General features: G+C 42.0%; 1 protein-coding gene across 7 annotated transcripts in view; it reads left to right on the forward strand.

The window, feature by feature from the left end:
- The window catches only part of eml5 (EMAP like 5), a 49,618-nt gene that overhangs the window by 5,332 nt on the left and 16,326 nt on the right, over positions 1-27,960 (forward strand). For 5 of the 7 annotated variants that reach the window (XR_009798448.1, XR_009798449.1, XM_061843927.1 and 2 more), the window contains exons 2-20: positions 4,577-4,736; positions 8,545-8,643; positions 9,051-9,119; positions 15,260-15,445; positions 17,534-17,669; positions 18,221-18,422; positions 19,779-19,916; positions 20,007-20,263; positions 20,379-20,591; positions 20,655-20,822; positions 22,371-22,477; positions 22,564-22,682; positions 22,772-22,958; positions 23,054-23,159; positions 24,710-24,803; positions 26,694-26,794; positions 26,901-27,094; positions 27,247-27,358; positions 27,474-27,601. Coding sequence is in view for 5 of the 7 variants with exons in the window: in XM_061843927.1 (XP_061699911.1) it covers positions 4,577-4,736; positions 8,545-8,643; positions 9,051-9,119; positions 15,260-15,445; positions 17,534-17,669; positions 18,221-18,422; positions 19,779-19,916; positions 20,007-20,263; positions 20,379-20,591; positions 20,655-20,822; positions 22,371-22,477; positions 22,564-22,682; positions 22,772-22,958; positions 23,054-23,159; positions 24,710-24,803; positions 26,694-26,794; positions 26,901-27,094; positions 27,247-27,358; positions 27,474-27,601 (2,776 nt within the window). In the remaining 2 variants the exon portion in view is untranslated. Of the gene's footprint in view, positions 1-4,576; positions 4,737-8,544; positions 8,644-9,050; positions 9,120-15,259; positions 15,446-17,533; positions 17,670-18,220; positions 18,423-19,778; positions 19,917-20,006; positions 20,264-20,378; positions 20,592-20,654; positions 20,823-22,370; positions 22,478-22,563; positions 22,683-22,771; positions 22,959-23,053; positions 23,160-24,709; positions 24,804-26,693; positions 26,795-26,900; positions 27,095-27,246; positions 27,359-27,473; positions 27,602-27,960 lie in introns of those variants that run through there. The other 2 variants (XM_061843928.1, XM_061843929.1) reach the window with 2 other exon arrangements.

Here is a 27,960-nt window from a genome sequence, read left to right on the forward strand (position 1 = left end):
GGCTTTTTGAAGATGGAGTTAACGTTGGTCTCCCACTTCAGGACCTGAGATATTGTAGCTCCCAGGAACTTGAAGATCTCGAGTGTAGACACAGGACAGTTGGACAGCGTGAGCGGCCGCTGTGCCGAAGGATACTTCCTGAAGTCCACAATCATCTCTATGGTCTTGAGCGTGTTCAGTTCCTGATTGTCAGCCGCACCGCAGCTTCAGCTGTTCCACTTCCTGTCAATCGGTAGACTGGTCACCATCTTTGATGAGGCTGTGGTGTTGTCTGCGAACTTCAGGAGTTTGCCAGCCGGCTGTGTTGCGGTACAGTGATGTGAGGTTGTGTCCCCCAACCTCACCTGCTGTGTCCCGCCTTTTGTAATCTAGGTTGAGCTGGGTTTCATCTGTTTTATTCCTTATATTTTTGTCTTTATTTCGTGTTGTGTAACTTGGCTTTCTTGTTCTCGAATGTTACCATTGATTTAGACATTGTGGTAGAGCTTCTTTATTTATGTTCATGAAGACATCCCAGAACTGTAGATTCAATCACATCTTTAATTTAATATCCAATACACTATTAAATGTATAAAGGCAAAGTCATAAAAAAACATCTATGTAGTTCAATAAAAGATGGACTCATATATTGCAGTAGTGTATCTTGTTAACCTTAAAATGAAGCACCGCCAGGGTTATGGATTGGACATGTTTATGGGCCTGGAGGTTGCTTCAAATCCCATCTTCCATATGTCACGCTTGTTTGGCACACTTCCCAGCAAGAAGCACATCACCCTATTTTCCCGGCCTAACTGGACACGGAATCTTTGGTTCAGATTAAATCATGTCCGTCTTGAACAAAGCACAGCATGAATACACGCCAGTGTGCATAATTCTTTGAAATTAAAATGGGTTTCTTCCAATCTCACGTTACTATTTTTAGTTTTAAGCACCCCAGTGCACGGTCAGGTGTCTCAGATGAGGTTCTGTGCTGGGTTAAAAATGCCAAACCTCTGGAAAAAAAAAATCTCTTGCCTACCCCCAGCGATGGTTTATTCCTGTCCTCCTTTTAAATCACATGAAAGTAAAAGCAGACAAAGCCAACCGCTGCTGGAGAATGTGACTCAGTGTTTTTGCTTGTGTTGTGCTGTGACTCATAAACTGATGGTTTGTGCCAGAACGGGTCAATAAGAGGGAATACGTTATACCTGTAATGTCTCAGTGGTTGACGGTGCCATGTCTGTCATGCCGTAGCTCTGCTTCCTCTCCATGCAAAATTGTCTTTCTGTACAAGATATTTAGCTGTAGTTATATTAGTGGATGTTTTATTGAAGGGGTATTTAGCAAGTGTTACATATGTATATAGCAGCTGCATCAAACAGCCGTTTTTAAACAGACTGTGGCATTACGCCGCGGGCTAAGTCGTTTTGTTGCAGTGTTTAGCGAGCACTTTAGCTGAGAGAAGGTAAAGGAAATGAGCTTTTGTTGTCTCATGGCTGACAAAGTGTTTTCTCTTTCGTACATGGGCAAAAGGGGCAGTGGGGACATGAGGAGTCCATTCTGGGGGGGGGGGATGCATTTGCATGCTATTATAACTCATTTTTTTGTGTGTTTATCACTAAAATCATTTTGAACTTCCTCGGTTGACCAGAGTCCATTCCATGATACTGGTCAGCTTCTTCTTTATTCAGTCTTTTTTTAACCCCCATTTTTTTACATAAAAAAAAAAGAGAAGTCATCACCGTCATAAATTATACTAAAAATTCTCTGCTGGCAATGTTTAGGTAATGTTTTCCATTCTCACTATGTTTCTATATTTGGTTAATGGCTATGAAAGTGTGAAAAGACATTTACCACCTATATTAAAAAAATAGCTCTTATAACTTCAATCATGCATCCTATATGCATATAAAAATCATATTCCATGTGGCTTGTGCATATTTTTTTTGTTTTTTTTTTACATTAACTAGCAGTTCAGAAAGAAGATACTGGGGTTTAATGGGAAAAAAACAGTCTACCTTTTGCTGCCATTGATGATATGTACAGCATCTAACTAGCAATTATGCTTATGTTGGTAATTCTCCTATTGTGAGAACTTGTGCGTGTGTGTGTTTATATATAATATAATATTTTTCCCCCGCTATATTTGTGAGTGAATTTATGGTCACCTTTCTTTGCTTTTGCAACATTATAAAGTGTTCCAATCATTTGTCTCCTTGTCTGAATGTTATTTATAGCAGCGTTGCTCTGATTATGTAATTTGTAAAGAAGTGAGCTTAGAAACTATGCCAGGTGGGTAAGAAGTTCCACAGGGAAGTGGCGTGCAAGAAGCGCTTGATGATCGAGCCATTTGCATCCTTTCGAACTATATTATAGCCCATTGAAATTTGCAATATCTATCCATCACAAACTCTATAAAAACTCTGTGGCATAGTAAAATTATTCCAGCATAAAAAGTATACAGATCCTTATTTCCGCTTGACCGAACAATGGAACAGGTTGGTTTGTTCTGTCCATCGGTCAGGCCCGCTCCTGATCACTAACCCTGTTCTTATAACATTCTGGTTGCGGCTTGTTTAAACAGTCATTCTGATTCTGATGTCGGGAGCTCTCGACCAGCGTGAAATATATATGCCAGGAGGAAGAACGCAAAAGGGACAAATTGCCCATTGAATCTGGAATGTGACCGGCGGCTGCTAAAAGGATAAGTGGGGCAGAAAGGGGTGGTGAGACAGCTTTATAAAGCGTGCTGTTGCCCAGCTGTAGACCAGGAGTGCTTCAAGTCGGTGGACTGTGGAGGATTATGTAAGAGTGTTACAAACATATGTCTGGTTATACGAGGGAACCCCCCCCCCCCGATAAAATTGGCTCGGTGAATGGGCTCGTGATTGTTCAAAATGTTGGACTACAAAGTACAGTGAAGAAAATAAGTATTTGAACACCCTGCTATATTGCAAGTTCTCCCACTTGGAAATTATAGAGGGGTCTGAAATTTTCATCGTAGGTGCAAGTCCACTGTGAGTGAGATAATATAAAAAGAAAAATCTTGAAATCACAATGTATGATTTTTTTTTAATGATTTATTTGTGTGATACAGTTGCAAATAAGTATTTGAACACCTGAGAAAACCAACGTTAATATTTGGTACAGTAGCCTTTGTTTGCAATTACAGAGGTCAAATGTTCCCTGTAGTTGTTCACCAGGTTTGCACACACTGCAGGAGGGATTTTAGCCCTCTCCTCCACAAAGATCTTCGCTAGATCAGACAGGTTCCTGGGCTCTCGCTGAGATACACGGAGTTTCAGCTCCCTCCATGTTACAAGTTTGAGTCTTACTGATTGTATGGGTTGGGCAGGTGTTTTTATGCAGCGAACGACCTCACACAGGACTTTTAAAGGCGGACTAACAGGTCTTTGAGGGTCAGAATTTTAGTTGAAAGACAGGTGTTCAAATACTTATTTGCAGCTGTATCACACAAATAAATCATTAAAAAAAAATCATACATTGTGATTTCTGGATTTTTGTTTTTAGATTATCTCTCTCACAGTGGACATGCACCGACGATGAAAATTTCAGACCCCTGCATGATTTCTAAGTTGGGGAACTTGCAATATAGCAGGGTGTTCCAATACTTATTTTCTTCACTGTACTCTGCAAAAGTAGTAAAACTACCATTAGCTTCTTTTGTTTTAGTGACTGTGGTCATTTTTATACAACAGCATAAAACTATTCACAAGATATATAGTATGCCCTTGCACATTCCTGGTTCACCATTCACGGCCTCCCCCCACGATGTACCGTATTTTCCCGACCATATGATGCACTCAAGTCTTAAATTTTCTCCTACATAAACAGGACACCTTATAATGTGGACCGTTTGTGCACACCGAGTTCCAAAATCTGTAAATGGTGTTTTGTGCCTACTCCAATAAAGTACAACCGAACAAATGCACATCACATTGTTAGCATGCGTGAAAGCTACCGCGTGATGGCCACCAGTTCACGAGGCGGTGAGGAACAATTGCAATTTCACACATGTAAGCAGAATAAGCTTACATCCCCCCACGCACTGACAGTGTAGGAAAGTCATTAGTCAACATTTGTTTGCACTCCCGGTGTCATATCAAAACTAAAATTATCACACCACAGCAAACAGAATCGCACAACTAGCAAATAGTAAAATAATTGACACAAAACATGCCCATTCAACGCTATTTACATCTTTACGTGGTGCCTCCCAGCATGCTCCCTAGCGATAATAGCAGCCCAAGACTTTGTACAGTGCTCTTTTGATCAAATGAGACAATTTGATTCACAAGACTCAAACTGACTGCTGTCAGAACAGTCTCCAGGCACACTTTAACTTGGTCGTGCGCGTGCGTGCGTGCGTGCGTGCATGCGTCTGTGTTCACTCATCCATTTCAACTCGTCAAGCTGCCCTCTCCTTCGCCATTCAGTCACAACACGGGTTTAATGTGTTCATCTCATCCCAGTGTTTTCCGCTGGAAGATGAATCTGTCTCTTGCTTGCTCAGGACAGGCACACAAAATGGCCATGAATGCTAATAATTTTGTTGTCTCTTCTGCTCTCTTTACAGTTTAGCTCTGCATCCTGAGCGTGTGTTGGTGGCCACGGGGCAGGTGGGCAAGGAGCCGTACATCTGCGTGTGGGACTCCTACACTGTGCAGACGGTCTCCATCCTTAAAGACGTGCACACACATGGCGTTGCCTGCCTGGCGTTTGATCTTGAAGGACAGGTACGGTTTGGACACTGCAATGATACAGACACACTACATCTACAGTACGTGCATCAAGAATGTTATCAAACTGTGTGCATTTAATATGTATCAATTTTTAAGATGTTCCCAGCCAGGGGTGCGAGATCTGTCATGCCTTTGGCCATTCATTTTCAATCATTTGGTGTGGCGTTGGGTGGGATCGATTAATTGTCAATTACATGACCCAGTACTCTACAAATGTCCAAACTTAGATTTGGCACATACAGTGAAGAAAATAAGTATTTGAACACCCTGCTATGTTGCAAGTTCTCCCACTTAGAAATCACGGAGGGGTCTGAAATTTTCATCGTAGGTGCATGTCCACTGTGAGAGAGATAATGTAAAAAGAAAAATCCAGAAATCACTATGTATGATTTTTTTTTTTTACCAATTTATTTGTGTGACACAACTGCAAATAAGTATTTGAACACCTGTCTGTCAGCTAGGATTCCGACCCTCAAAGACCTGTTAGTCCGCCTTGAATAGTCCACCTCCACTCCATGTATTATCCTGAATCAGATGCACCCGTGTGTGGGCGTTAGCTGCATAAAGACACCTGTCCAACCCATACAATCAGTAAGACTCAGACTTGTAACATGGCCATGACCAAAGAGCTGTCCAAAGACACCAGAGACAAAACTCCACACGGCTGGAAAGGGCTACGGAGAAAGTGCCAAGCAGCTTGGTGATAAAAGCTCCACTGTTGGAGCATTCATTGGAAGAAGCTAAACATGACGCTCAATCTCAATCGGAGTGGAGCCTCATGCAAGATATTACTTTTTGGGGTCTCAATGATCCTTAGAAAAGTGAGAAATCAGCCCAGAACCATACGACAGGATTTGGTCAATGACCTGAAAAGAGCTGGGACCATCGTTTCCAAGGTGACTGTTGGTAATACACGAAGACGTCATGATTTGAAATCATGCATGGCACGGAAGGTTCCCCTGCTTAAACCAGCACATGACAAGACCTGTAATCATTCACACTCATGACAATTTAGAGTCTTAATTGAATGTAAGAAACATGTTTTGGGAATGTCAGAGTACCTGAGAAAAACCCACACAAGCATGGGAAGAACATGTCGACATAGCCAGGGTTTAAAAACACAAAACAAAACGAACAACTTTGAGGTAATTTGTATATGGTTATGTCAAAACGAATTTCATCCACATCCGATGGAAGTTGCAGATGAGTGAGCAAATTAAATTCAAATAGGAAAATTCTACTAATTTTAGTTCAGATGTCTGAATGAATGAAGGACAATTTCCTTTCAGTTGGGAAAAGATGTTGCTTGCGGTTGACATTGTTTTCTGTCGGTGCCAAATATTTTTAACCTCGGCTGAGGTCTGTACTCCAACCGTGATACATTTTCAGTGAGTGTCTAAAAGGCTCAGCACAGATAAGCTTAGTTGCAAGTGCAGAGACAGTCAGAACTTATTTTTAATGAAAATGATTACTTAAGCAGTTCTGCCTGGAAAGCTGTACTCTGGCATGTTTCAATTATAAAACAATCGTAAATGTCATGATATTATGAAACGCATCCTGAGCCAAAGGTACGGTTTCCCAATTTTCAGTCAAATGATAACTTTGTCATAACACTAATGTATAGGGGACGGGTGTCAAACTCATTTTTGTCATGGGCCACATTGTAGTTCTGGTTTCCCTCAGAGGGCCGTTATGACTGTGAAACCATAAAAATCGTTTATCGCCGCATCATATTGACACGTGAAATTTATGAATTAGTTTTGGAATAACAAATCAAGGGTGATGGGGTTTTCAACTATTGTCGATGTTTGGTAACAAACAAACACTTGCAATACCTCAACGTCATCATTTGTGATGTGACAATTTGAAATTTTGGGGCAGATTTGAACAAGAATCACGGATGTTGGCACACATGATTTGCTTTCGCGGGCCACATAAAATCATGTGGCAGGCCAGATCTGGCCCGCGGGCCTTGATTTTGACACCTGTGGTATAGGAGAACCTCGCTTACACAGACAAATTTGGCCATCTGTTACAGCTGATTTTTCCATTCCAGTTTGTCCTTTTCCATTCATAGTTTACCGTTCACGGATTTTGCTCTCGAAGATTATTATTTTTTTCCATAATGCACCACCATATTTTCACGACTGTAAGGTGAGCTAAAAAGTCTTCAATTTTCTCCTAAACAGATGGGGTGCTTTCTTGCACAACATGCCTTATGGGCACACTGAGTTCCAAAATCTGTAAATGTTTTGCGTGACTAGTCCAATGAAGTACACCTGAACACACAGGTTACATTATTAGCAGGCACGCTAGCATCTTCATTAGTGTGTATGTAAGCTACCACATGATGGCGCTCACAAGGCAGTGAGGAACAATTGAGATTTTACAAATGTAAGCAGAAGGGGTGTCATATCAAAACTAAAATTATTACACCACGACAAACAGTATAGCATCCATCCATCCATTTTATTTATCACTTATCCTCATGAGGGTCGCAGGGAGTGCTGGAGCCTATCCTAGCTGACAACGGGCAGGAGGCGGGGAACACCATGAACAGCCAATCGCAGGGCACATAGAGACAAACAGTCGCACTCACAATCACACCTAGGGGCAATTTAGAGTGTTCAATTAATGTTGCATGTTTTTGGGGTGTGGGAGGAAACCAGAGTGCCCGGAGCAAACCCACGCAGGCATGGGGAGAACATGCAAACTCCACAGAGGCGGGGCCGGGATTGAACCCGGGCCCTCAGAACTGTGAGGCCAATGCTTTACCAGCTGTTCCACCGTGCCGCCCTGGATAAACAAACCCTTTTGCAAAAAAACCCCCAAAAAACATGCCTGCTTGGAAATCAGTAAAATAATGTGTCGGGTAATTTAATCTTATTATCTGTTGATCTACTGAAAATCAACACTATGAAGGAACCATGTCGTGATTTTTATCTTTATGTCCCTCACGCGAGTGCTTGTGGTGAAATTACCTCCTGCATTTTTGCTGTGCGAAATAACCCAATGTTCTTTTCCTGCGCGGCTAACTAGCTGCGGATTTGGATGGAAAGTGACAGTATTTAAAGCAGGAGGAAGCTGTGTTGTTTCCCCAGTGCGGTAGTTCTATTCAACACTCCCACTCAAAAGAAGTCAAGAGAATGCCGAGGGATCTCTGGTGCGATTAGGCAGGCCAAATGAAAAAGCAATTAAAAAATGTGCACAGACGTCTCTCAGTGTGGTGCTAACTAGAGAAAACATTAAAATGGCTGTTGTGACTTTTCTGGCCCTACCGGCGCACCAGTGTTACCCCTCGAGCATAGCAAAAAAAAAATAGGACTTTAGTTATTAACATGGTGATGCATTTTTTTTCAGCCCCCTCGTGTGCACATATTTGCTTAAATGTCCTCATGCTTCTTGGCATTAAATTTCACACATCTTAAAACAAGCAAAGAGGGAGCCATCTGAAGACTGATTCGGAGTCGGGGGATCAAAAAGGATATCCCTCTGCCATGCTAAGCAGGCAGCCGAGTGGACTTGCATTTCCATAAGAGCGACTATGTTCACTTCTGCTCGGTTGCCCCTGCCTACTCACTCAGTCAGCTATAGGAAGCTCCTCTAGCAAAAAAACACTCCAATGAGCTCACTGGAAGCGCCGAGGGCTGGACAACTGTTCTGCTCTGCTCTGTAGCCGTTATTATTAGCCTTTTCATTGTGGCCTGCGCATGCCACAGTGGAAACCCCGGTGCAGCTTTTGCTCATAATTTGCACAACAAGCTCTAATGTTATTTTCTGTGACGTGTATTTCTATCTACAGTGCTTGGTGTCTGTTGGTTTGGACTCTAAAAACACAATCTGCGTGTGGGACTGGAAGAGAGGGAAGGTTCTGGCAGCCGCACCGGGCCATACAGACAGGGTAAATAAATTCTTCCGCCCTTTTCTGCATCAGCACATGAGCGTGGAGCAACCTCATTTGCGAAATTGAGGGCCCATCGAATAAGGAGACAAGTAAATAAGTCCCCGTCCCACACACTTGATCGTGAGCTTTGCAGGGACTATTTTAGACGCCACGCGGCTAATCCAAAGGGATTTTTTTTAAATGTTGTTGATGATGATGATACAGGCATCTGTTGTTTTCTAGTACAACCCCACACTCTGTAATACAGTCCACTCCAAACACACTCCTTTCATTTTTCTGCCACAGATCTGACAATCATTAGCCTAGCTGCAGAATAGATGAATAAAGAATAAGCTTTCAATATATAGTACCTGGAAGTGTCATGTTGAGAACCCATCTCTGATATATCGCCTTATCCCCTACAGATATTTGACATATCGTGGGATTTGTACCAGCCGAGCAAGCTTGTAAGCTGTGGAGTCAAACACATCAAGGTACAGACACTCTATCGGCCTTTCGCATTTTTGCATTTATTACATCGCAGTGCCGGAATAATTTATTTAATGTCTGAATACAGATGTTTTTAATGCCATATATTGGAATTGCACAGACAATTTCATTTAGAGAGTTGTTATGACGCATTACCAGACAAGCAGTGCAGGCAAAGACTCATTTTATGTTCACGCAAATTTGCGGCAGTCTTGACTACAAAGAGCAAGGAATGTTGTCTTTGTATGATGAACTATGACTCTCTTTAAATGAGCTTTTCACAGCTCTCCACAGTACAACCTGCAGCTGCTCTAGCGTTCTTTTTTTTTTTTTTTTGCATGCCATGGTTGCATCACTACCACATTCTCCATAAAAAAAATTCAATCATTCTACGGTGTCACTGCCAAGCTTTCCTTTTGATATGGCACAGCATTTGCTTTGGACCAATTAGGAAATAACATGGAGGACAAAACACTGGAGAATGTCCCAAAAACATGAGAAAAATGGTAGATCGTGTTTATGTAGGATCGCTGTCTACTATTCACTTCAGGCAGCGATAGGAATAAAGAAGTGTTTCACTTCCGGAAATATGTTCTTTTGTTAAAAGTTGTATTTCAACGCAGTGTAGCAGTGGTCACATGTTTTAGCTGATGCTGGAACAGTAGGAAAAACATATAATAAGGCAGATATTCTCAATAGGAACCAAACACCTTGCTATATAAGGAGAATGACATATTCTTGGTTTGTTTTGACTTTTTTTTTAAGAAGCGCAGCTTCCTGCCAACTTCAAGTAGTACCAGTACTTCAGTACAGTCCAATACTTGGGAGGGGTAGACAGAGAACAGGTGATAAAAAAATCAACACCATTACAGAACATTTGTTAAAATAGTAGTTAAAAATTAGTTCAGATTTGTCTATATCTGAACCATCCATTCCCTGAGCTACTTAGCCTCACAAGGGTTGTTGCAGTGCTGGAGCGAATCCCAGCTGTCATGGGGCAGGAACCAGGGTACACCCTGAACTTGTTGCCAGCCAATCGCTGGGGACATGGACACAGACAACAGTCACACTCACAATAACACCTAGGGGCAATTTATAGTGTCCAATGAATGGATGGTTTTTGGGATGTGGGAAGAAACCCGAGTGCCCGGAGAAAACCCACGCAGGCAAACTCCACACGTTTGTTCCGATTTGATTTCTTTATCCTTTCTCATCAGTGTGAAAATAAAAGAATAAAGGTTATTGGGATGAAATTTGTTGACATTGGAGTGTTTTTGACCCATTGATATTTTCCTGAACTGGATCTATGGGCCTGTAGTTGTTTGATTAGTTTATTAGCTTTTATACTATTTCAGTCTCAATAAAAATTGAATTGGCAGAGAGGAAATTAAGATATTAATATGTATAAATTGCAGTTATTGAAATGATAGTTGGATAGTACTCTGCTAAATTTCCATTGTGACAAATAAATGTTGCATTTGCCCTACTGCATATATTCAGTATAATGTCCCATTTTTCAAGCTCATATGCCCTGAACTCTTCCCACAATTTCTGTGGCACAGAAACCTGGGCTGGCTCACCCCCACCTCACCACAATGCCTGCTTAGCCCTCTCCCTCCTCCCGCTACACTGGTTTCCCGATGGCAGGGCAATCCAGCAATTGTCCCACATAATTCCCCAGCCTTTACCCTACAGACCATGTGACATCTGCTCCCCGGGCTTGCGTTTTGCTCAGTGATTATAGCACTCAGAGCATCCAGGAGATTTAGTGGCAGTAATCCACTCACTCGTGGGCTGAGGGAAACACAACCTCATTGACAACAACCTGAGCTGTGGACAGTGTACTCCCTTTTACACAGGCACAATTGCACATCGGGCTTATTGTTTAGCCTTCCTATGCGTTGGTTTGATCAACGCAACTCGAGCTTTGGAGTTAACATCTTGCGTACTGCAAAAATTGCTTGAATTGATGTGTTCAATTTTAATATTATGGCCTAATGAACAAAAGCAACACTTATTTTGGATTGACATTGATGAAGATCATCATTAGATATTTTACTTAGTGTAATTAGCTACAGCACAGGAAACTACAGTCACAATAATCAACATATATTGTTGGATCAATGGCTTGCAGGGTTGATGTGCTCACGTTCTGTTGTGCTGGATTCTCTATTGATGTGGCACTGAAGTCATCATGACTGATACAAGAGCCTTGGATGATGTGTGGTACAGATACAGCTCAGTAATGTAATGAGAATGCAGGATGACGCACTGTAGGTAAATCAAGAGAGCCAATTAGTGTTACAAAGACAGAACAATTTAGATTACAGTACAATAAAGCCTTGATTCACGAACGTCCCAATTTTCAAACAAATCGGTTTTCGAACAAAAATTGCAATTTTTTTTTTTTTTTGCTTCTGTTATCGAACGAAAATCGATACTCAAACGCCCCCAACAAAACCCTGAAGTAAGATATTCCATGCGGCCGGACCAGCTGATCCACGACGCGCTTCGTTGTGAATTCCTACGCCGCTGAAAAAAATAAAAAAACGGAAATAACATAATGCGCGTGGCGGAAGCAGTTGACCCACCCACGACACGTTTTGTTATTGTCAATTCGAACACCCCCCGGAAAAAAAAAAACAAAAAAAATGGAAATGACATAACGTGCACGGCGCAACAGCGCACTTTTGTTATTCTGTATAACGCAGCCTCTGTACACAGATGTGTCCCGGTAGTAGCTGTTGTTTTTCTTCTTATCGACCCCCAATCATGGCCCCGAAGACGGCAAGTTGGTTGTTTAAAGTTATTCTGCACTTTTGTTAATAAAAAAAGTTTTCAAGGCTGGGGGGCGAGTCGCTACAGATACGGCAATTCACTCCCAGCCAAGTGTACTCTACTACTAAAGCATACATTTTATGCAAAAAATAAATAAATTTCTTCATTGATTTTATTATATAAAGTATTTAAACTATATATGTATTTCTACTATGCAGTTTATTATCAGGAAAAGCATAAACAAAATGGTTTAAAAAGCCAAATTTTTTTTTAAGCTTGGATCGCATTATTTCTTTTTCCATTCATTGTAATGGGAAACACGATTCGGTTTTTGAACAAATCACTTCTCGGACAGTTTTCCGGAACGGATTGTGGTCGAGAACCGAGGCATCACTGTAATAGAAAACTGCTTTGATTGTCACAGACATTTTAGACAAAACATAGAGAGAGGCTGAGCAGTGAATCTTATCAAATCATAAAAATATATATAGTCTTGCAAATTAAGTGTTTTCGTGGCAATCATGTGAATTCTCACAGGGCTGAGCTTGACTCAATGTAGATGGACAAGAACTGCTGGAACACCACCTTCCAGCAATGCTCCTCTACTTTTTTCCGAGTGCTCTTTGCTGACCCCTGCTAGCGTAACAGTTAACACTCTGACATCGCTCAGGGTTATTGTAGTGTGAGAGGGAAAGGAAGGGGAACTGCTGATGAAGTAAATTACATTTAGGATGGCTGTCTTAGATTATAGCGCATCTACTCCAGTCTGTTGCCATGCCAGGCATTCTCAAATTGTGTGAAACTGTCATTGCCTACCAGTGAAACGACAACATTCAGCTTTCAATTTTAATCTTTGAAAGGGAGATTCAAGATCAGCATCTATTCTGATTGGCATGTTCGGGATCATGGAAAAGTCTAGAGCCAATCCCGGCTGAGTTTAACGATCCTGGACTGATCACTAGTTAATCACAGGGTGACTGTGAAAGGCACTTTCAATGATAATCAATCTCTCCGCACACATTTCATGGTTCATGTGTAAGCAAATAGTGTGTGTTGAGTTTTTTCATTCCTGATCACATCTGTACCAAAATTTAAAATTGCCATGTCATCTAATAAATGTTGAGCCATTGCAAGGATTCTTTTGTTCCCAAGCTTGCTGACGATTGTATAATTCCGGAGTGCTGTGTTTTCAGCAGCAGCTGTCTCGGGGGTACAATTTTGTCTCAATTAGTCTGGTGCCTAAATTGGCTGCAGAAATTAGAAGAACAGTTGTTGGATATTTACTCCCGCTCAGGGTTTGTTTTCAGAGTGTATTCAGTTGACACTAATGTGATTAAAATCATCATTGACAAGTAGCTGTCTCTATTTTTTCAGTACATTACAATATGGAACAAGAGGGGGTAATGCACTGAAAAGGAACAGCTCATAAACCAAATTCATGCAGAACATACACGGTAGAACATAATATACATATACAGACACAATATTGCCAAGTATTCACTCACCTCCTTGATGCAGATGAAGTCAAATATTATCCTATTCTTAATCCAGTCGGTTTAATATGATTTAAATCCACACTATATCTTGCATCGTTACCTATAACAGCCTCAACTCTTTTGGGCTCTTTTTGGGATTTCCACAAGGGAAGAACGTGTGTGTGTGTGTGTGTGTGTGTGTGTGTGTGTGTGTGTGTGGAACCATGTGGGAACAGGAAGAGGCCCATCTTCTATTTGCACAAAGTTTGCAAAGTGTAATCATAAAAATAAAAACATTTGCCCTTTGGTTTCTGTGAAAGGAACTCTGAATACTTGAGCATACCGAGATTTTTTTTTTTCTTCCCCCCACCCATTTCCACCTTCCCACTTTCCCCCACTCAGTTTTCTGCTCCTGGCGCTGGCCTCATCATAACCCCCTTCTGGCTTCTTGTCTCCTCTCTGCAATTCAAACAGCAAAGGGATTAGCTGGGGCTCGAGTCTTGCTGCTTTATCAGTTGTGGGCAAGGAGGGCTGCGCAGTCACGCTGCAGCCATTCCTTCAGCCTCTGTAGTATTCTGGGGTACAAGAATCCCCCATCCCACCTACTTCCACATCACTTCCAAATCAATTACTCGTGCACCTGTGATTGTGTACAACTTCATTTTCAACCCCACTCACAAGATCACAAAAACACTCCCTTGTTGTTCGTTTAAGGATTTAGGAAGGTCCTGGCCAGTACAGGATTTGTATGGCAAAATATGCACTTTATTGGGAAACTTGTCATTGAAATAATCAATCAGGCATTAGACAATCCTCTTTTTTCCTGATGTTCACCACATTTAATGCAAAATTGGCATTTTGTTTCTAAGTTTATGCAAATAGTTTGGGGATAGCCCTGTACAGTTGCACAAGGCGAGGTTTATAAAGACATGCTTGGATGATTTTGGTGTGGAAGAACCGTAGGATGTGAATTTTGAAACCGCTTTGGCCTGAACTAGAACAGAGATTTTGAACCAGGCCCACAAAGGTTCTATGACGACAACCAAATTTCCCAGAGACAGTCTAATATGTTGCAGTCTTCCCAGAATAATGAAAGTAACTACAAAAAAGTTGAATGAGAATTTCTTCACTACTCATTTGCGGTGGGTCGGAGGGCTAGATTTCCCAATACTTTAATCCATATTTTTGATGACAGGTGGTATTCATGCTCATGATCCGTGTCTGTGATAATCAATGCCCCTTATTAACCCTCAAAAGGTTTTATTGCTCTGGAGGCGAATTGTAATCTTTGGTATGTAGGGATGTTTTTGTCGAGTAGATTTATCACCCTGTTAACCGCCACCAGACTATAAATAAACGCATTGATAACGCGTTACAGTAATCAGTATTATTTTCCCTACTCTGAATGCGTCTTTTTCACATGTCGACAGTCATCTCCCAGCATTTGCGAAGCTCTTTGCGATCTTCTCTACACACACAAAGGGAGCCTTCCTTTAACTCTCACCTCCTCTTTCTGATGGATTTAGCAGTCAGACGGGGCTGTGCCCATGCATCCCAATGACCTTGCTTATATATGGCCATGCTTCTGTCTGCATGTTGATCAGATGGTTACAGCCCCCACTCATGTGTGTGTGTGGGGACGCGTCTGTGTTTGTGTGTAAGCCGAGGTGTATGTATTTGATTTGGGTGTGTCTCAATGTAGCCGACATCCATGTGCATGTGTGTGGGTCTATGTGTGAGCTGAACTGTACACTGCTGGGTTTTTTTTGTTTTTTTTATTCCTATTGTATACAAACACTCCATAATTGTCCACTTGCTGTGTCACAACAGGATTACGCAAGGGATTATTAGCCCACCACCGTGCTTTTTTACTCCTCCGTATGTGTGTGCAGTTCTGGAGCTTATGCGGCAATGCTCTCACGCCCAAACGTGGAGTTTTTGGCAAGACGGGGGATCTCCAAACTATCCTCTGCCTGGCTTGTGCCAAGGATGAGGTCACGTATTCCGGTGCCTTGAACGGTGACATCTACGTGTGGAAAGGGGTCAACCTGATGAGAACTGTGCAAGGGGCTCATGGGGTAAGTTTAAAACAACCACAGCAGATAAGAAGTAATGCAGTAAATACATAAATGAGGATAAAGGTATGCAGCAGCCGTGCATTAAGTACCTGGGCCTCTTGTTAATACCACCTATATCATGTTGTAATTATAGAAACTATCAATACTGTTAAAAAGCCCAGTATAACAGCAGGAAACTGTGCCACATCAGGAAAAGTTTAGAATCAATATTTATGTCATAGCATTACATAAAATTGTAGAATTTAAATAAAATACATCATACTTGGGATGTACCAAATCGTTTTAACAACAATTTCAGTAATATCATGATTTGTGGTAGAGGATTCCGTTGAAGAACGATCATGGTTCATTTGGAATGATACGATCCAAAACAATTCAGTGGGTTCTGTCTTGAAATCGATTCAGTAACTTTTTAGCCTAAATTTCAACCAGTGTGATGGAAATAAATACCTGGGTAGAGTTCCGTTGCTATAACTTGTGGATTCACTGTATTGCAGATTCTTTTTTTCTCACCGGATTCTGAGTTAATTCTGAAATTATTTTTTTTTTTGGGTGGGGGGGGTAAGCATAAAACAAATCTTAAAAAAAAAATCAATAAATCAGAATCTTTATTTTGCCAGGTACAGTATGCCCTTGCCAATTCGCAGTTCACCGTTCGCGACCCCACTTACTCGCGGATTTTGCTCTCGAAGTTTTTTAAAAATGTTTTTCTATAATGTAACATTTTCACAACCATACGGTGCACTTAAGAGTCTTAAATTTTCACCTGAACAGACAGGGTGCCCTATAATGCGTGCCTTATTTGCACACCAAGTTCCAAAACATGTCATTGTTGTTGTGCAATTACTCCAATGAAGTACAACCAAACACACTGGTTACATTGTTAGCACACATGCTAGCATGTGTTTCTGGTGCACGAAAGCTACTATTTGATGGTGCTCACATGGCACTGAGGAACAATTACAATTTAACGTATGTAAACAGAAGAAGCTTAGATTCCCCCACACACTGACAAGTCATTAGTCAACATGTTGTTCAGACTCATGTTCTATCGAAACTAAAATTATCACACTAGAGCAAACAGAAGAGCATAACCATCAAATAATAAAACAAATAAAACAACAACTGAAGAAATAATTGACACAAAACCTGCACTTTAACCACTATTTACATCCTTAGTGGTGCAGAGCATGCTGGCCCCACCATTGGAGCACAATCATAGCGTGATCATTCCTTGCTTTGCGACTCCTCATCTGGATTGCCATGCAGGGGTGGAAGGGTGGCTGTTGGTGGGCATTCAAAACGAGTTTAGCATATGTCGTCCGGTAGACCACCTTGCAGAGCAAAGTTCGATGTAATGGAATTTTATGAATATATTGATACAGTGATGTAGTAGATGAATCGTTACACCTCTAATGGTCACCAAAGATGCTGATTATTAAATGTGTGCAGATTTTTACAGACGCATTTGACAGGTGAGGTCGGCTTGAACATGTTCTGCACTGACCAAACAAATAAAGAAATAAATGGATAAATAAAGAGACTGCAGGGAATATATTCATACAATTTGACAAAACAAATACTCCGATTTGGGTTAAAAGCTAGGTCATTGCTTCTGAGCAGCTGAGAAGGACTTCAGGCCCTGCTGGCTCACCACTGGCATCCAGCCTAGGTAAAGATGCACATGCTTGCTTGATTCAACTCAATAGAGAAGGATCAGTTTTTTTTTTTTTACTACCCAGGATTAAATTATATCTATGGGATCAACAGCTTTGTTAGGGAATTGGAGTATGGGGGAAGGGGATAATAACTACAGTACATGCTGATTCCTGCTCTTTGTCCCACCAAATATTTCACTCGGGATTCAACAGCAATGCTTCCTAGTATTCGTTATGCCATGGGGAGAGGAGTGATAATAGCAAACAACTAACAGCAACGCTTGCTCCACCTTTGAGGTCTGTGCAATTTTGCGGCTCTCGTAGCAGGTGTGCAGCTGCAAAGACCTTGTTAAACAGTTGCCTTTGCCGCACAGAATCGGTTCTGTCATGGCCCGTTTATCGCACACTAACAGTCTGTCATTTCCTCCAGTCGGGGATTTTCAGCATGAACGCTTGCGAAGAGGGTTTTGCCACCGGGGGACGAGATGGTTGCGTCCGCCTGTGGGATCTCAACTTCAAACCAATTACCGTTATTGATCTCAGGGAAACAGACCAAGGATATAAAGGTGACGTCACAATGCCTTGACTCGGTAAAGGTCGCGTGTCAAATTGGGCTCACCTCACTAAGTGGCATATCTACACCATGCTGCTTAAGCCATTCTTTTCTGTTCTCCCTACTAATACTCACTTTCTTCTTTCTGCCATTTCCTCTTTTTTTTTTTCCTTGTATCGTGGACCTAACAGTAGCTAGAGTTGAAAATAGCAGAGGTGGGTAATGCGTTAAAAAGTTGGATTTAACAGCCGTGCCAGTTTGTTTGTAGCTGTCCCCATATTGTCCTCTTGTCGTTAAGTGAAACAGTTATGCGACATCTTTTTAGATGTCATGGTCATGTATAAAGTGAAGCGTATGCTCACTTCATCCACGTCAGTTACATATAGTATTAGCTTGGCAACATGTTACGCTTTATTATGAAACCTCTGCTTGGTTAATTAGCCACCTGACTTCTATTTATATATCCTGTCTTCATGTTACATGTTCTGTCCCCTTAATGAAAGTTTAATTAAACATGCTTGGATTGTATTGTGTTGATATTTTCCTCCGTGTGTGTGCGGCCAGGGCTGTCCGTGCGTAGTGTTTGCTGGCGGGGAGACCACATCCTGGTGGGCACGCAAGATAGTGAGATCTTCGAGGTGGTGGTCCACGACCGCAACAAGCCTTTCCTTATCATGCAGGGTCACTGTGAGGGCGAGCTCTGGGCGCTGGCTGTGCACCCCACCAAGCCTCTTGCTATGACAGGCAGTGACGACCGCTCTGTCAGGTGAGAGTTGCAACAAGTTGTGGTGTTAGCGTATTGATATTTCAATGTACAAGGAGTCCTCGGGTTAAGACGGTCTCACCCAACGTCGTTTACACTTTACAACGCCCGTCCCCCGTCCGCCATTTTGTCTGGCTCATGCTTGTCCGTGTTTGTGCGCCGGGAGTATCTTTGCATTTTTCGCTCTCCTTTTTCGACATTATCGCCCCCAAAGAAGAAAGCTGCGTCTTTTAGCAATGCTTCTGCAGCCATAAGAAAATCCATTACTATGGAAATGAAGCTCAAGATCATAAAAAGATTGGAGAAAGGAGAGACACTAATACCACCAAGGCTTCAGTCGGTTGACCGTGGTGACAGTTATTAAAGACAAAGCCCATATTTTAGCGCATTGCGTGTTCTTATGTCCGATACAATGATCATAAAACAAGGTTCCTTGGCACTTGTCAAAATGGAGAGGATTGAGGACTTGGTTCCAATAGCTAAGCACAGCCTCCCCTTCTTCTTCTCTATCCACCTCTCAGGAGTAATGCTAAGTACATTTATTTCAATGTATTTCTTTTTTATACAAAGTATTTTGATGTAAATTCTGACTTTAACAGGGGAATCCGACTTAAGTTGAAATTCGAGTTAAGTCGCTACTGTAGGTACGGAGCTCAGTCGTAGACCGAAGACTCCCTGTACTCTATCATGAAATCACTTGTCTGTTTAAGCCCTGATTTAGTAAACGTTTACACTTGCATACAGTGCCACGAAAAAGTATTGGCCCCCTTGTCAAATTCTTCGATTTTTGCAGTTTCCCCCACATAGTTTAAGATCCGTCCATCCATCCATTTTCTTTGTTGCTTATCCTCACGAGTGTCGCAGGGAGTGCTGGGGCCTATCCCAGTTGTCAATGGGCAGGAGGTGGGGCACACCCTGAACTGGTCGCCAGCCATTCGCAGGGCTCATAGATACAAACAGTCGCGCTCGCAATCACACCTTGAGGCAATTTAGAGTGTCCAATTAATGTTGCATCTTTTTGGGATGTGGGAGGAAAACGGAGTGCCCGGAGAAAACCCACACAGGCGGGGCCAGTTTAAGATCATCAAACAAATCTATTTATCACACAAATATAACCCAAGCAAACTTAAAATTCAGTTTTTAAGTGGGGAGTTAATTTATTAAGGGAGAAAAAAATTCCAATTTACTGGACCCTGTTTGACAAAGTGATTACACTCCGCCTTCCTTTTTAAATTATGGATTAAACGTGGCTAATTACAATTCGTGGTTAATTTTCACTGATCACAAGCAACAAACACTGGAGCATTGGGTTATTTGCTCACAAATTTGAATTTATTTATCTATTTGCTCCTGTACAAGGATTTGGAGCCTTATCGACCATGCACTGATAGCTCGATGTAACATGGAAGAGCCGATCCGCTGTGCAGCTGTCAGCACCGACGGCATTCATTTGGCCCTGGGAATGAAGGATGGCTCATTCACCGTTCTCAGAGTCAGGCATGTACACGATCAGAATGAAAGACTGCGCAGGTTTCTACGTCTTACCATGTGGAGTTTATTGAAGAGCCTATTTTTGTTCGCCTCCAGAGATATGACAGAAGTGGTCCACATCAAGGACAGGAAGGAGGCTATCCACGAGCTGAAGTATTCCCCTGATGGCGCCCATTTGGCTGTCGGCTCCAATGACAACTCAGTGGACATCTACGGTGTTGTGCAGAGGTACAAGAAAGTAGGAGAGTGCATTGGCTCCAATAGCTTCATCACCCACATGGATTGGTCCACGGACAGCAAGTTCCTACAATCCAACGATGGCAGTGGCAGGAGGCTCTTCTATAGGATGCCAAGTAACTCTTCTTTGCTTACATTTTTCAAACTCCATGGTGTGAAATTTTGTCGATTTAAAATAAGTGAATTAAGGTTCAAGTCCGTGTCGTGAAATAAGATCTGTCTTTTGTTCAGGTGGCAAGGAGGTGACAAACAGGGAGGAGCTGAAGCTGGTGCAGTGGGCATCGTGGACGTGTGTGCTGGGTCCTGAGGTTAATGGAATATGGCCCAAATACTCTTCTGTTAATGATATTAACTCTGTGGATGCTAACTTCAACAATCAAGTCTTAGTAACAGCCGACGACTACGGATTAGTCAAACTTCTACGATATCCGTGTATAAAAAAAGGTAAAGAAAACAATTGACATTCTTAAAGCAACGTCGAGTTCACGTTATTTCTCTTGGTTTTAGGTGCAAAATGTAAAAAATATTTAGGTCACTCAGCCCATATTACCAATGTAAGATGGTCCCATGACTACCAGTGGGTTATAACCATTGGTGGAGCAGATCACTCAGTTTTCCAGTGGAAATTTGTTCCAGAGAGAAAGTCAAAGGAAGCTCTGCACATTGCACCACAAGGTGAGAGGAAGTCGCCCAGTCAGTAAATGTATCGACATTATTTGAACAGTAATTGTGTTCCTCGAGACAACCGCTCACTCATTAGTGGACCGCGGACCCAGAATTAGTCCCATTAGGACCCACACCATAGCAATAAAAAGGTTATGATTCAAGATATACACGACGCCTCTATTTTAAGCGGCACAGCATTACAGGGTTTGTGGTAGTGACGAACCATACCGACCAATCAGATAAGAGTTCAATTAATCAAATCTCCATCTCTGGCTGTAATCATGACTGTGCGCAGTCCAGATAGAGAAGAGGGAAATTGAGCAGGTGAGAGAGAAAGAGACTCAGTGAGGAAGATGAGCTAAAGATGGAGAAATGCTGCTACAAAACAAAACACAAATGTTTTGAACATTGAAACAAACCCCTTAAAATGGCTAGAGTTGTTCAAAATGTCGTTGTCGTGTCAATTAATGGAACACATTTTAAAGATAAGCACTTAATATGGCCATTTATAACTTTTTATCTGCTCTTATTTTGAAATGCGCAGTCATACTTTTATATAGTGAATGAGAGAACAAACAGTGATGTTCATGTTTGAATACTAAGGCGGAACTTGTAAGATAAAGACATTTCTTTAAATAAGACAAGAAGGACCAGACAAAACACATTTAATTTTATTTTCTTATGAGAATCAAATGAAAGTGTTAGGGATTTCAGAAAAGAACAATCATTTCACAAAACATAACAATGAAAAAATGTACGTCCCTTGTTCAAGGAGTGTGTAACATGATAAGGAAAGGCTTGTTGCGGTCGTGGACCACCACCTCGAAGATTCAGTCATTTAAAAACAAAAATATACAATTATTGTATTACACATAATCTGTCAGGGTTTGTAATCATATTGGGAGAACAGTACATATCAGCAGGCATACATATTTTTGTTTCGTGTTACTTCAGGATAATAAATCTGGTATTGATTGACACGAAGTGCTGACATTTATTTCAACAAATTTTCTTGATCTGGACTTTTTCATTTTTAGTTGAATATCCCTTTTGTAAACAATTGACATGAATAGTGTTCTGCCTACCTCTTTTCAACTGTACTGCTCCCACAAGTCTTAATGGCTTGATGCGCTAAACCATCATGCTAAATGGTTCCAATTCCGTAATATTTAAACACACATCCATTAAATATGAGTGTAATAATTGCATTGTCATTTCCAACTCATTTTTCTTCCATAGACAGAGTGCAGCTGATCGCTCTAAAATTAGAACACACCCTACTGCCTTTCCTTTTCATTTTCCTAATGGACTTTGGGAGGAGCACTTGTTAACTCAGTTTATTGCCTTTTTTGGCTCAACATCAGTGTGCAGCATCAGCGTAGTTAAACCTTCGGCTTGGCTGCTGAACGGGAGGGAAACAAAACTATAACAGACAGACAACACATATCACATTTATTCATATGGCACATGTACTTTTGTGTATGATGATTTTGTGAAAGACTTTTATTTATTTTTTAAACCAGCTAGCTTTAAGTCCAACTATGTTTCTATTTTTAGAGATCTTGGCAGACTCTAACAGCGAAGAATCCGACTCTGATCAGTCAGATGTGCCTGAAATGGACTCGGAAATCGAGCAGGAGACGCAGCTAACATATAGACGACAGGTTTGTGATGAACTCGGTGATCTTTGATTTTGGACAGCCGTTGATTTTTATTAGGCACAAGTGCACACCGTTATGCGTGAATTCAGGTTTATAAAGAAGACCTACCTCAGCTCAAAGAGCAGTGTAAAGAGAAACATCGAGCAATTGCAATGAAGAAGAGAGAGAGAGCCCCCGGGAATGGATTGAAGCTCCACTTTATTCATGGGTAAGCTTGCACATGAATGCTCAATTAGAAGCAAACGAAGTGACAAATAGAGGCTTTATCATAAAGTTTGTATTGTTTTCTTTTTGTAGCTACAGGGGCTACGATTGCAGAAGTAATTTGTTCTATACCCAGACTGGTGAAATCGTTTACCACGCGGCTGCTGTTGGGATTGTGTACAACAGACAGCAGAACACTCAACGTTTCTACATGGGCCACGACGATGACATTCTCTGTTTGGCTATCCACCCCCTCAAGGACTTTGTAGCAACTGGCCAGGTAGCTGGAGATTCATGCGGGGAGACACCAGCTATGCATCCTTCTCTCATCTGTACGTGAAGAAATTGTTCAAATAATGATTTATTTCAAACCAGGTTGGTCGAGATTCCTCCGTCCACATATGGGACACAGAAACGTTAAAACCAATGTCTGTGTTGAAGGGTTTCCACCAGCTTGGAGTGTGCACTTTGGACTTTTCAGGTATTGAGTCAATATCACCATATTGACATTCTTATTCATTGATTTAAAGGTCTAGTGTCATCCCTATAAACATTCGAAACTACATATTAAAATGAAAAATACATATAAGATTATTCACGTCAATGTCTACACGAAAAAATAAATATGAGCGGCGAGCACGTCATCCATGCGCAAAGTTGCGCAAGTCTCATTCGACATCCAAGTGGTCGCCATATTGGCTGCACCTACTGTCCGTGACGTCACCCCGGACATTCGCCATCAAAAACACGCTGTGGCCCCTACTGTAGAACATCCCCCTTCAGACACGGAAGCTCTTTTCGAAGAAAACATCTCACAACCGAGTGACGTGTCCGGGGCAATAGTACCCTATTGTTTTGGGCCATATTTAGATGACATGCGGATCATGGCCAAACCACCCCCCCCAGCCCCCCCTCCGCCCTATCCACCTCCGTGCGGTAGTAATAAACGCTCACTTCTGCGGTGGACATGAGCCACGGCGGCGACGTGCCACCCCGGCCTATAAGGCTCGGCCTTGTCAACAAGGGCCGGTAGGATCCACAAGGCCTGCGGAGGCCGTCCTTCAGTGGCTGCTGCATGGAAGCCTTCTGATGAGTGCATCGACACATTTAGCAACCCTGATTTATGGACTACGCCCCCCCCCCCCCAATATTGTTTTTAGGGTCATTTGTCATTTGGAACCCACGAAGCTCTCGTCCTTTGCACCCGTGCAATCCATTTTTCACGATGAACCGGGTCTCTTGCAAACTTACGAAGGGTAAATCCATCCTTCCGAGTGTTCGAGCAATGTCCAGCAATGCAACGAGCCAGCATTTTGGCTAACACGAAGGAACAACGAGCTACCTTCCAGCAGGTAAAACTAATAGAAACAAATGAGTCCACTTAAGGGCGGTCCTGCCATGTATGTCACTTCCTGCTTCGAGACGATTTTCATGGCGGGAGTTACAAAAAGCTGTACACGTCAAAATCCCGTTTTGTGGTGGGGAAAAAAAAAAACAAAAACGCATGGGTCCATGTCGGCTGCTGTTTTTTCATTAATAACATACTAAAAATCATGCATTTCATGACAGTGGCACTTTAAGGTTGATGCTGTACTATTAAGAGTCCAGAAAAAAATCCAGGAAATATTTCAAGAGATTTATCATTATATTGGGGTTGTGTGGTAATGTAGCAAAGGCTTTCAAGGTTCTTTATTCTGCTACTTTTCACGATGACTCACTGATTCTGATAAGGACGCCTAAGCCACTTTATAGGAATATTGGCTCTAATCATCTAATATCCCAGACAGATCTCTTAAAGTATAAGTGTCAGAGTTCACATTTTTTCCCCAGGGGTCTTGCAGTTATACAGTATCAAACTAGTAGTATTTCTTTTATTTGGTTCCCCACGGCGACAGTCGGGGTGTCAATCAATTGCCTCTCTCGACTTCTGCCAGGCTTCTTATATCCTAATAAAAATGTCCACATATCAAGACAAACATGGTGGCTAGATCGAACTCGGCTAATAACACAGGTTTGATTTACACTCCACAGCGGACGGCAAGCGCCTGGCTTCTGTGGGGCTGGATGACAATCACACCATTGTGCTTTGGGACTGGAGGAAAGGGGAAAAGCTCTCAGCCATGTGGTGAGTGGGGTTACTTGACATTGTTTATATGCTGCTGTCTGGAAACGGAGAGCGCTCTCACAGACCTTTCTGGTAATATTCAAGATTATTGGAGGTTCTCTCTTTAAATAATAAACGAGGATTAAATCGTAGCCAATTTGCAGTGCACGGATGACAGTGTGATTTATGGTTAGAAGAGGGAAGAAAGGGAATTGGCTTTTAGATTAAGAGGCCGCTACGTTGCGACACTTAAGCCTGCCTAGTTTGAATAGTTAGAGTATACCCCAAGGCGCCAACTGTATCCATAATGAATGAGAATTACTTTCAGTGTGTTCGTCTTCTTGAGAGCGTGATATGTCAGATTTTATTTTGACAAGGAGACCATATTTCCCAGGTACAACAACATTATATCATAAGAAATGGGCCATCAAAAAGTAAGCAGTAATGAAAAGTGGCAACAAGAGAGTCACTGATTGTAAATGGTCCTAATAGCTGCCGTAATGAATATAAAATCATAGCTGCAGTGCTAGAAACACAGTCTGTGACTGTAAAACATTCACATCTATGTATTTTTTTTCTTTGTGGCTCGGCCCACTTGATGTTTATATGAAGACCCGACTGAATTTAAACTGGGGGAATGGGTTAGAGCGTTCACCTCACAGTTCTGAGGACCGGGGTTCAAATCCCGGCCCTGCCTATGTAGAAGTTTACATGTTCTCCCCATGCCTGTGTGGGTTTTCTCTGGGCACTTTCCTCCCACATCCCAAAAACATGCATTAATTAGAGACTCTAAATTGCCCCAAGGTGTGTTTGTGAGGGCGACTCTTGTTTTTTTTCCATGTGCCCTGCGATTGGGTGGCAACCACTTCAGAATATACCCGGCCTCCTGCCTGATGATAGCTGGGATAGGCTCCCCCGCTCCCAGAGTACCCAGAGAAAGCCCACACAAGCACGGGAAGATCGTGCAAATCCTACACATGAAGGCCTGAGCTGAGCTTGGAACCGTGAAACTCAGAACTATGACACAGAAATGTAAACCACTCTTCACCACACTGTTCAGCTTTTTTTTTTTTTTAATTCAAGAGGGTAATTTAATACAAAATTCATTTTTTAAACCTGGCCTTTATCCATCCATCAATTTTCTGTACCGCTTATCCTTACGAGAGTCGCAGGGGTGCTGGATCCTATCCCAGCTGCATGGGTGAGAGGCGAGGTACACCCTCGCAACCATTCCCACTCACATTCACACCTACGGTCCATTTCGAGTCTCCAGTTAACCTACCGTCTGTTTTTATGATGTGTGATGAAACCGGAGTACCCAGAGAAAACAGGGAGAGCATGCAAAATTTACCCAGGTGGGGCTCCATTTGTAACACAGTTCTCACAAACTGTGAGGCTAACGTGGCAACCGGCCGTCCACCATGCTGCCTTAACCTGGATTTATCATTTCAAATTCATTATATCAACATCTTTGTTCTGGGGAATAAATTGTGGTGCCTAAGATGGTTTGGTGCAGATTTGATGAACTCCTGGATGCATTCACGAGTCACATGATGTGGTGAGCTGCAGTTCTACTTTTTGAAGTATCAAAGCGTTTAAGCGTAAATTAAAGATCTGAAGACGGATTAATACTGTTTCATGGGTCTCTACATTTTGTCCTCATTAGGTTTCATAAGCAAAAATAAGTTGGAAGGTATTTAAATGATGTCTAAAGTCTGTGTGTGGCCTCTCTAATTTTAGTCCCATGTTTGCCTGTCCTGTCAACAGGATTACACAAAATTAAGGGAGTAATTTCCATAAAACCTGAAGGAGGGCTCGAGGTCGGGCTCAGGAAGGACACACTTTGTGTAATGTAGAATTTGGAACACATCCAGTTGGTTTCATTAATAAAAAATATTCTTGTGTTTTCAGGGGAAGCAAAGACAAGATCTTTGTGGTGAAAATAAATCCCTACCTGCCTGACAAGCTCATCACCGCCGGTGTGAAACATATGAAGTTCTGGCATAAAGCCGGTACGAGCCAGTCATCCGATTGATGCTGACAAGCAGCCATGATAACAAGCTGAAGTCTGACTTTGAAGTGACGTCTCTTACTGTGCGTCTATCCTCACTCTTTCAGGTGGTGGGCTAATTGGGCGGAAGGGGAACATGGGAAAGACGGAGACAATGATGTGTGCCGTCTACGGCTGGTCGGAGGAGATGGTCTTCTCAGGCATGTGTACTGGCGATATTTGCATCTGGAGGGACATGTTCCTGATGAAGACTGTCAAAGCCCACGACGGGCCCGTGTTCAGTATGCATGCTCTTGAAAAGGTAATGAAAGAGCTTTTTCTTGCTAATCGGACTGATTAGATGTTATAAATGGCCCTTTAGTAATCTTCCTGGGGGGTGCACTGTGAAATGAATTTTGTCTGATAGTGACATGTTCATTGATCTTTAAATATGTCATTATACTATCGCTGCAGGGCTTTGTGACTGGAGGGAAAGATGGTATCGTCGCGCTCTGGGATGACACATTTGAAAGATGCCTCAAGACTTATGCCATCAAGAGGGCAGTCCTAGCTCCAGGCTCTAAGGGTAATATGGGCATCTTGCACCAGATTCAGAATACTGCATTTACATTACTAGCTGGAAGAAATTCCTCATGAGTCCTGGTTCAAGGATGATTTCTTTTATATTTTCAACCCTGTAGGCTTGCTTTTGGAGGACAACCCTTCCATACGTGCCATATCGCTAGGCCACGGCCACATTCTTGTGGGAACTAAGAATGGAGAGATTTTGGAGGTTGACAAAAGTGGGCCTATTACTCTGCTCGTCCAGGTGAGATGGCAAAACTAAGACTATTACTTGAAAAAAACTTGTCCATTAAATAGGATATACTATTGCTATGAAATAAAGGCAACAAACTTAGCATGTTCAAATCGTATTGAGTAAAGATTTTAAAGGGTGAAGAATTTGAATAGTTTAGAAGGATCCTTTTTTTTCCATCTTAATTCTGTCTTCACCGGTGCAGTGCTAATGGGTAACAACAAACCTTGTTGCGTTTTGGAGATGTTAGTTTTCCACCCGACACCAACGGTATGTAATGGATGGATCATATTCTGGGGAGGGAGTTTCACATGAAAAGGTACAAACAGCCCTCAGTGTTATTGTACCGCCTGCAATATAACCAGAGGAAT

The sequence above is a fragment of the Syngnathoides biaculeatus genome, chromosome 15 (genome assembly GCF_019802595.1).
Source record: "Syngnathoides biaculeatus isolate LvHL_M chromosome 15, ASM1980259v1, whole genome shotgun sequence".
In the NCBI taxonomy this organism is placed as follows: Eukaryota; Metazoa; Chordata; class Actinopteri; order Syngnathiformes; family Syngnathidae; genus Syngnathoides; species Syngnathoides biaculeatus.